The sequence below is a fragment of the Chionomys nivalis genome, chromosome 1, assembly GCF_950005125.1.
Source record: "Chionomys nivalis chromosome 1, mChiNiv1.1, whole genome shotgun sequence".
NCBI lineage: Eukaryota > Metazoa > Chordata > Mammalia > Rodentia > Cricetidae > Chionomys > Chionomys nivalis.
In genome coordinates, this window is record NC_080086.1 from 142,759,373 (window position 1) to 142,768,665 (window position 9,293).

Genomic DNA, 9,293 nt, shown 5'->3' on the forward strand with positions numbered 1-9,293 from the left:
CATTTCTTGGTACCAACAAGGCTGCTTGATCAGCAGCCTCCCCCATCACCCGCTGCTTGGGAAGCCATGCAGCCTGAGGTCGGCTTTACAAGTGGACGATATTTTAAAAATTCAGAGCAATTCAGCAGCCTCCCCAGCATCCTGTGGTCTAGCTCTGTATCTTAGCTCTGTATCTTCTCCTTCCCTTCCAGACAGGGAGTTCTCACAGCTGCTTTTCCACAGTGCACCAATAGCAGCCAGTTCTCCAAGCAAATGTGGTTTTGCAGTTGTTACAGTTCTTTGCTATGGAGGTGAGTGTGGTGGCTGTGGTGAGTGGGGTTCAAATTCAAGTAAAATGTCATGATAATTCCTGAAAGAGAAATGTTATTGGAAAATAAAGCAAACACATGAGCACACCGTATTTCAAAAATATCCATTTATTCTGAATTATTTAAACACTGTTCACTAATAACGTTGCCCTTAGGTTGCTTTTCAGGAAGGAAACTTGTTTATGAGGAGGAATCTGAATGTTGTGTGCTACCCCTTTATCTGTAGATTCCAAAATATTCCTTCTTGCTGTAACTGGATTGAGGATGCCAGCCACAGGTACCATCAGAAACTGTGCAAACTCACTTGAAATATGTTACATGATATCCATTGTGTTAACTACGTGGAGCAGATGGGTTGCTCCAATAAAGCAGAATAGGATAGAAGAATACTTGTCTTTTGGCACAATGCTTGCTCTCTCTGGGTGATGTTGCTTTATTGGCAACCCAGGCTACTAGTGGAGATATTTGACATTGGGTGCGGGTGCACGTGTGTGTGTGTGTGTGTGTGTGTGTGTACTTACTATCTTCAGATATCCTATAACTCTATCAGTCTTACTTAGAGGTATCTGTAAGGGAGGTTATGTGATTCATCCATACTCTTGGGCCTTTACCTTTGTTTACCCTGGCTCTGTGATTTTCTGCAGAAGGTCCAGAGAAGAAATGGGTTTATACAAAACATTCCCTGCTCCACACCAGGCATCTCTCAGCTTCTAAAACGTTCTCCACTTAGATGCTGTAGGAGATGGGAACTTTGAAGCAGCTTCACCCCAGGGATCTTTGGGGGTGGTTCAACCTAAAAGTCCGCAGCATTTGGGCACTGTTTCCTCTGAAAATTCCATATGATCCTTGTTCCTAGCAAGGACAGTGTCTTTGGCCAAGGTCAGCTGAGCTAAAGAGGCATATACAACATCATCCAAGCACAGATCCTCCCCCTTCCAGCAGCCACACTCACCGAAGTCAACAGTAGTTAGAGGGAGTTTGGAGTGGTCACAATAAACTGAAAAATAAACTTCACATTTCATGTTAGTAAAGCAGACACCTGTGTCTCAAGCTTGCCTTTTATTTGAAATGAATCACTGTAAAATGGATGTACTTACTTAGTGTCTCACCATTTTTTCTCTAACACCCATCTCCCTGCAAAGTCGAGGTCACCACTTAACGCTGAAGTCTTCACTGACCACCCTGCCAGGTTCATGCCTCCATCACTCCCCTTGGTAGACAGCTCAACAAAACAATGAAATGCTGGAGTGACTAAAATCCTTTGAATCTTTCCAGATTTCTCCCCTCGCTGACTCATTTTCTTATTTGACCTGGGAGGACACCTCCCTTCCCATTGAATGGTCAACCTCCTGAAGTGAGGCTATGTACTCTGATTTCCCACATTGCCAGCAAAGAGTAAACCTAAAAACCGGCAGTTTCTGAACACCTTGAGGGAAGGGCTGTTTTCAAAAAGTTGGTTTGCATAAACAAATAACAAGCAACAGTGATGGCTATCTCTTGCTTGTTTTTATTCATCATGAACTGCTCCTAAACGGAACCGTCGATAAAATGATCACCTATTTTGTATTGTTAATAAATGTTATTATTTTCCCCCCATAAACCCAGGCCTGAGCAGATTGGAGCCTGAAAATTTTCAAGATCGCTGCATGCTCAGGCACAAAGCAGGAGGGCCCTTCAGGAAACAATTTCCCAGGAATCTATGAAGGTTATTGTATACAGGCACACGACCAGGGCCTACTTCAAGGGCTTTAAGACTGCAGGAAAATTAATCGGACCGAATCGCCAAATCTGGCCCTGACACAATCACTGTGGTATCTCACTTGAACTTTCTTCATGGGCTTTGCCACAGTGGGATCAGCGGATATTCAGGTTAGAAACCTGAAAGGGGCGGTGCCTCTCCTTTGACTCTAGCAAAAGGACACTAGAAACTCAAATACTTTCAAAGGACTGAGCTGGCGTCTTCTGACAATAGTCCATCGAAGACCTTCCGCAGGCAACCTTAGGTTCCCCCAGACTAGGAGCAGAATGCTGGGGGAATCGGTGCCGCCTCAACCTCCCGCAGGGTGGCACCGGGAAGAGTAGGTTAAATGGATAAGACGAGGCGCACTCCCTCTGCTCCGAAGCCACCGGCGAACTGGCCTAAAATAAAAAGGTCTCTGTCTGCAATCCTCGTTTGCTTGCCCGGTAATCCACCCCCGCCCCCAGTCCGCGCGCCGACCCGTACAGCTGTTTTTAATCCCTACTTTTCTCACTTGGCGTCCGGGCTGGGGCTGACCAGACGCGGAGCCACTTAGTGTTTCCTCCTCCCCCAGCCAGGGTCTGTCCTGCCTCCGCCGTCTCCTCTTTCTCCGCCTGCATCCCCCGGGGGGCAGAGTGTGGGAAGAACGAATTTCCGCCGGGTTTGCTCGCTCCTTGCCGACGTGGGTCCCTTCCGGACGCAGCCGTGCGGCCCCCAGGCTGCCCACTCCGACTGCGCTCCCAGTCCCCCCGGACCACCGAACGAGCAGGCGCCGGAGACGCAGGCCTAGCGGCCGGTGCTCAGCAGCCAAGCCGCACCCCAGCAGCTCTTGGAAGGGATCCCGCCTGCAGTGGGGGAATCCGCTTGGCGGGGAGAATCCGCGCCAGGGAATCCAGCTCTCCGGAGTCCAGAGCAAACAAAAAGCACCAACTCTTGCTCGCTTCTCCCGCCCCCGACGCGCATCCGAAGAAACAGTTTTCTGCAGAAATGCAACAAGTAGCACCCGGGACTCGCCGAGCGCCCAGCGCCTCCTGATTTGGCTCCCCGAAGCCCGCCTGCGGAGACCCGGGCCAGTTACCCGGACAAAGGGCGGAGGAAGGGCTGGACCGAGCAGCAAAGAAGTCCCAAAGAGGCCTTTTAGCGACTCTGGCCCGGCTGAGGGGAATGCAGAGGAGACACCGATCTGGCCGGCCCAGAGGACCATCCGGCCGCAGGGCGCTGGGCGGGCGGCGATGGAGGGTGTCGGCGCCGTGCGCTTCTGGCTCATGGTGTGCGGCTGCCTGGCGTTCCCGCCGCGGGCCGAGTCCGTGTGCCCCGAGCGCTGTGACTGCCAGCACCCCCAGCATCTCCTGTGCACCAACAGGGGGCTCCGCGCGGTGCCCAAGACCAGTTCGCTGCCTAGTCCCCAGGACGTGCTCACCTATAGCTTAGGCGGCAACTTCATCACTAACATCACGGCCTTCGACTTCCACCGCCTGGGGCAGCTCAAACGGCTGGACCTGCAGTACAACCAGATTCGCTCCCTCCACCCCAAGACCTTCGAGAAGCTCTCGCGCCTGGAGGAGCTGTACCTGGGGAACAACCTCTTGCAGGCGCTCGCTCCTGGCACGTTGGCTCCGCTACGCAAGTTGCGCATCCTTTACGCCAACGGTAACGAGATTGGCCGCCTTAGCCGCGGCTCCTTCGAGGGCCTGGAGAGTCTAGTCAAGCTACGGCTGGACGGGAACGTGCTGGGGGCACTGCCAGACGCAGTCTTCGCTCCCCTGGGCAACCTGCTCTATCTCCATCTGGAGTCTAACCGGATCCGCTTTTTGGGCAAGAATGCCTTCACTCAGCTGGGCAAGCTTCGATTCCTCAACCTCTCTGCCAATGAGCTGCAACCTTCCCTGCGCCATGCGGCCACCTTCGTCCCGCTGCGCTCCCTCTCTACTCTCATCCTCTCCTCCAACAACCTGCAGCACCTCGGCCCCCGCGTCTTCCAGCACCTGCCACGCCTTGGCCTGCTCTCTCTCAGTGGCAACCAGCTCACACAGCTTGCACCAGAGGCCTTTTGGGGCCTGGAGGCCCTGCGCGAACTGCACCTGGAAGGCAACCGGCTGAGCCAGCTTCCCCTGGCACTGCTGGAGCCTCTGCACAGCTTGGAGGCGCTAGATTTGAGCGGCAATGAGCTGTCTGCTCTGCACCCCGCCACCTTTGGCCACCAGGTTCGGCTACGTGAGCTCAGCCTGCGCGACAACGCTCTCAGAGCCCTTTCCGGAGACATCTTCGCTGCCAGCCCGGCTCTCTACCGCCTAGATCTAGACGGCAACGGTTGGACCTGCGATTGCCGGTTGCGGGGTCTGAAGCGCTGGATGGGCGACTGGCATTCTCAGGGGCGCCTTCTTACCGTCTTCGTGCAGTGTCGCCACCCCCCGGCCTTGCGGGGCAAGTACTTGGATTACCTGGATGACCAACTTCTACAGAATGGGTCTTGCGTGGATCCCTCACCTTCGCCTACAGCAAGCAGTAGGCAGTGGTCTCTATCCACAGCTACGGGGGAGGGGATGACGCCCCCTGCAGGGGGTCTCGCGCAGGAGCTGCCACCGCAGCCCCAGCCCCAGCAGCGGGGGAGACTTCTATCAGGAGTGGCCTGGGGCGGGGCTGCCAAAGAGCTCATGGGCAACCGCAGCTCACTAAGGTTGAACCGGCGGGGTCCAAGCCTGCAGCGTCAGGGCCTCTCTACCGCTGCTGCTTCGGGTCCTGCCCCACAGTCCCTGGACCTGCAAGAGAAGCCTGAGAGAGGTCGTCCCACCCGTGCCAATCTTGCCCAGGCTGAGCCCACCCCGACGGCGGAGTCCGTCTCAGGGACACCATCTGCCCGAGACAGCTGGCAGCGCGCAGCAAAGCAGCGCCTAGCCTCGGAGCAGCAAGAGCGCGTAGTCGCGTCGGACGGTGGGGTCGGCTTGCCACCGCTGGTATCCGACCCCTGTGACTTCAACAAGTTCGTTCTGTGCAACCTGACGGTGGAGTCAGTGAGCGCCAACAGCGCCTCGGTGCGCTGGGCGGTTCGCGAGCACCGCAGTCCCCGACCGCAGGGCGGCGCACGCTTCCGCCTGCTCTTTGACCGCTTTGGCCAGCAGCCCAAGTTCCAGCGCTTTGTCTACCTGCCCGAGCGCAGCGACTCGGCCACGCTGCACGAGCTGCGTGGAGACACTCCTTACCTAGTGTGCGTGGAGGGCGTGCTCGGGGGCAGAGTTTGCCCTGTGGCCCCCCGGGACCACTGTGCGGGCTTGGTAACCCTGCCAGAGGCAGGAGGTCGAGGCGGCGTCGACTACCAGCTCCTGACCTTGGTCTTGCTAGCTGTCAATGCGCTGCTGGTGCTCCTGGCTCTGGCGGCCTGGGGATCACGATGGCTGCGGAGGAAGCTGCGTGCCAGGCGGAAGGGAGGGGCTCCGGTCCACGTTCGCCACATGTACTCCACCCGACGGCCACTGCGTTCCATGGGCACTGGTGTGTCCGCGGACTTCTCCGGCTTCCAGTCGCACCGGCCTCGCACCACCGTGTGCGCACTCAGCGAGGCGGACCTCATTGAGTTTCCCTGTGACCGCTTCATGGACAGCACCGGCGGTGGGACCGGTGGCAGCTTGAGGCGGGAGGACCACCTCTTGCAAAGATTTGCTGACTAGGTTTAGTGCCTCCATGCGGACACCATCTCAATGGCCTTGAGAAGCCTCTCTCAGTGACTCCATGCCATCTCAGAGGAAGACCTTATTTTTTTTAGACCTTTCTCCCTTTGTGCATTTGCTGAAGCCAAGTGGCACAGAAAGTGAATCCAACACCACCCTTCACATCCCAGTATTCACAAAGCAAATGGATGGGTGTTGGTTGTCAAACCCAAGAGCAGGGACAAGTGAACGCTGGGGTAAAGGTGGGAACCCTTGGCATATCTAGGGCATGGCACCTGTGGCATTGCAGCATAGTAGCCTGGCCGGCCTTGGGCTAGGAAGGTGCTTTATGCTCCTCCTATGACAAGGAGACTCTGGTTTGTACATTTGTTTGCTCTGTAGTAGGGTTCTGCCCTTAGTTAAGAAAAGGGGGACTTGCCACCATCACAAAGGTGTCCAGCAACTAACCCCACCAATCTGGTGGTCTTTGCCGAGATGGGCAGGGTAAATAGGTACCATACTCACCCAGGAACCCTTTTCTGTTGGCTGGTAGAGCACCCAGTAAGCCTTAAGGTTTAAAACAACCAGATGCTACCTTTTTCAACAATATGAAGAGCATTTAACAAACAGACCCATAAACTCAGACTCTTGGTTCAACTGGATCCCTTCTACTGTTTATCCTCTACAGGATGTGACCTTTTGCTGACTTTTGGGTTACTGAGATTGTTCTCAGGAGAAGGCTGCATGCAATACTTCTCCACCAGGCTTGCTCCTGTGGTTTTAATTTTATTTTTAAAATCTGCATATGGAAAAAATAGAATGCCGGATTTGCTTTTAAAAATGCACTCTGCATGAAAGTGATGACTCCCTAGGGCACTCCGGCCTTCCAGCTCACTTGCCACATTTCTGATAGCTTGTCGAGATGGGAGTCAGTGTGACCTATTTCTCACTGCATTTTGTCAGGGTCCCACCCTTCTTGACAGCACCTGGTTCTGAGTTGCATGGCTAGGCAATACCCATAAGGTAATTGTCAGGCTGGGGACTGAGTTCGGTGGTGGTGTTTGCTTACAAGGCTCTATGTCCATCCCAATACCACAAAACGAAGCCATGGGTGATGTGTGTTAGTGGTATATTTTCCGACCACATTATGGTAGAAAATAAGAAGAAATTGTGGGAAACAAATGTGAAAAAAAATACAGTAATGAGTATCTGCTTCTACTAAACCCAGAAGATCATGAGTACTTAACCCTCACTGTGAAATAGTTATATATTTTACAAATTAATTCCTTCAGTAGCCAGTGTTTTACTGTGTTATTAAATCTTATCTTTTAGTAGTAGTTGCAATGTTTATTATTATTATTTTTTTTACTTTAGGATTAATCTCCTACATTTGTTTAGTTGTGTTTTTAACTGTTTGGGATACTTTTCTTCCCTGATATTTATGAAGTCTGTGTTTATATTAAATGTAGTGGTTGGGCTCACATTAATAATTCGTGTGTGGCCCAAGTACATTTACTAAGAGGGTGTACACTGTGGTTATAGCCAGCGTGGTTATGGATTTATTAGCAGTGGGGTACTGTGCAGGTCAGCCAGTTCAAGGTGCTATGGCTAACAGTGACTCTTCTGTTTCAGGCCTCGGGCCCCTGAGGGTCCCAATGACTCAGGGAATCCATCACAGTTCAGAGCCCTTCAACCCAATCACTCTATGTTTGGCCTACATGAGCCATGCCTGCCTTGTCCCAGCAGCTGAGGACCCAGGGGTCTAAATGAGCTGGTCTTTGTTTATGTCCGGATGAGTAAATGTCCAGACCACTTAAGCCACAGCTGCTTTTCTGGCAGTCTTATCTGCGGGGCCCAAACTTAATAAACCACAGGAAATAGACTGTCATTCTGTGTTTGCTGCCAGGCCTCGTTTTAGATTCCGAGCGTATGGTACGTGGGAGGTGGGAGGTGGAGTTGTTTGCTCTTACTTTCAACCTGCAGGCTATCTGGCACCTTCTGTATAACTCACAATTTTTCATGCACAGCAAGTTACATCTCTTAGTTGTTTCTTTTATGCAGTGTAAAACCGAGGCCCATTGAGAGTCTGGGGATTAAAAAAAAAATACTGATTGGATCTACCACCTGCCTTTTTCGACTGTAGAATATCACCAAAAAATGGTTAAGGCCTGGATTTAAAATAGTTTTACTGAAAAGTCTTTCAGTGAGAATAAATAAATGTTATACACTGTTATGTTCAATTATGTCAATAAACCCACATACTAATGGAGATGTCCTGTTGGAACTTCCAAATATTTTGATGCATGTTTAAAATGACAGGATGAGTTTTTCAACAGCAGTTTTCACTCATATAAATGAAATATAAGCTTGATATCTATGAGGGTTCTTTTTTATTATTTTCCTTTTCATAAAGAGTATGGACTCTATCTTAAAGAAATAATTGTATACAGAAGTTTCTGTCCCACCCAGTCCCACAACCATTCAGTCCCAAAGAAACACAGAGAGGCTTGTATTAATTACAAACTGTCTGGCCTATTAGCTCAGTCTTATTACTAACTAGCTCTTGCAACTTAAATTAACCCTTAATTCTTGTCTGTGTTTAGCCACATAGCTTGATACCTTTTCTCAGTAAGGCATTTTCATCTTACTTCCTCTGTGTCTGGCTGGTGACTGATTCTGTTTTTCCTCTTCCCAGAATTTTCCTCATCTGGTTGCCCCCCATACTTCCCTAAGTACTGACCAATCGGTGTTTTATTAAACCAATAGGAATGACAAATCTTTACAGTGTATAAAAACATTATTCCATAGTAAATGATTGTGTGAGTTTATATGTAAAGAGACATGAACATTGCTCTAAAACTAAATGGCCAGCCCAGAGTAAAATGTTGCCAAATGCCAATGACAGTAAGGTGGCTAGGTCCTACCTAACAGGGCTACACCATCTGGATTTCATGAATATAGGTAGATATACGGACTTTTTCTTTTTTCACCATTTACAGAGTTTGTGTAAAGATAAAATTCCTAAAGATAAAGAATCGTCTTTGTATGAGTTAGCAGTGTTAAATCCAGAAGTCACAGTTAGGTCTGGTTCAGCGTAAACCTCACACAATGCAGGCTGCTTCTGCAAGGTGTAAAGTGCGGTCAGGGCAGCTGCATTCATTTGCCACCCCTGGTTCTCACCAAAGCCCAACAACAATGAGCCACTACTATGTGTGAAAAAGTCATTTAAAGCAGACATTGGACTGTTTGCAATTAATCACTCCTGCTTCTCTTGTAAGAGTTGGAGATAAATGACAGCCAAGCATTCGAATGCCAGAGATTTATTCAAACCTCCAGACTGTGGTCCAGGGTGAAGACCGTCACCATCTTAAGAGAATTATAGTGTGAAAGTTCACGACCAGGACACGTGATGCAGGCTTATGGCCATCAGAGGGTCACCACTGCCCCCCCCCATTCTCTACGGTAATCCACTTCTGCGTCAGTTGAGATGGACATCCTGCATTCCAACTGTACAGAGCAACTGCTACTGAGCAGCAGCCAGCAGCGGCTTTGCCAGCACGTGCTTGAGTACATCCTTACTAGCTGGTTCTCCTGCAGGAAACG

General features: G+C 50.8%; 1 protein-coding gene across 1 annotated transcript; it reads left to right on the forward strand.

Annotated features, from left to right (window-relative positions):
- Window positions 1-2,519: 2,519 nt before the first annotated feature.
- On the forward strand, window positions 2,520-8,332 carry Tril (TLR4 interactor with leucine rich repeats). The gene has a single exon (XM_057772094.1). The coding sequence runs from the start codon at window positions 3,279-3,281 to the stop codon at window positions 5,709-5,711; it is 2,433 nt and encodes an 810-aa protein (XP_057628077.1). The 5' UTR covers window positions 2,520-3,278; the 3' UTR covers window positions 5,712-8,332.
- The last annotated feature ends 961 nt before the right edge of the window (window positions 8,333-9,293 follow it).

Bases quoted from the DNA above. Each gene is read 5' to 3' on its own strand.
- Tril (XM_057772094.1), top strand. From the start codon at position 3,279: ATGGAGGGTGTCGGCGCCGTGCGCTTCTGGCTCATGGTGTGCGGCTGC.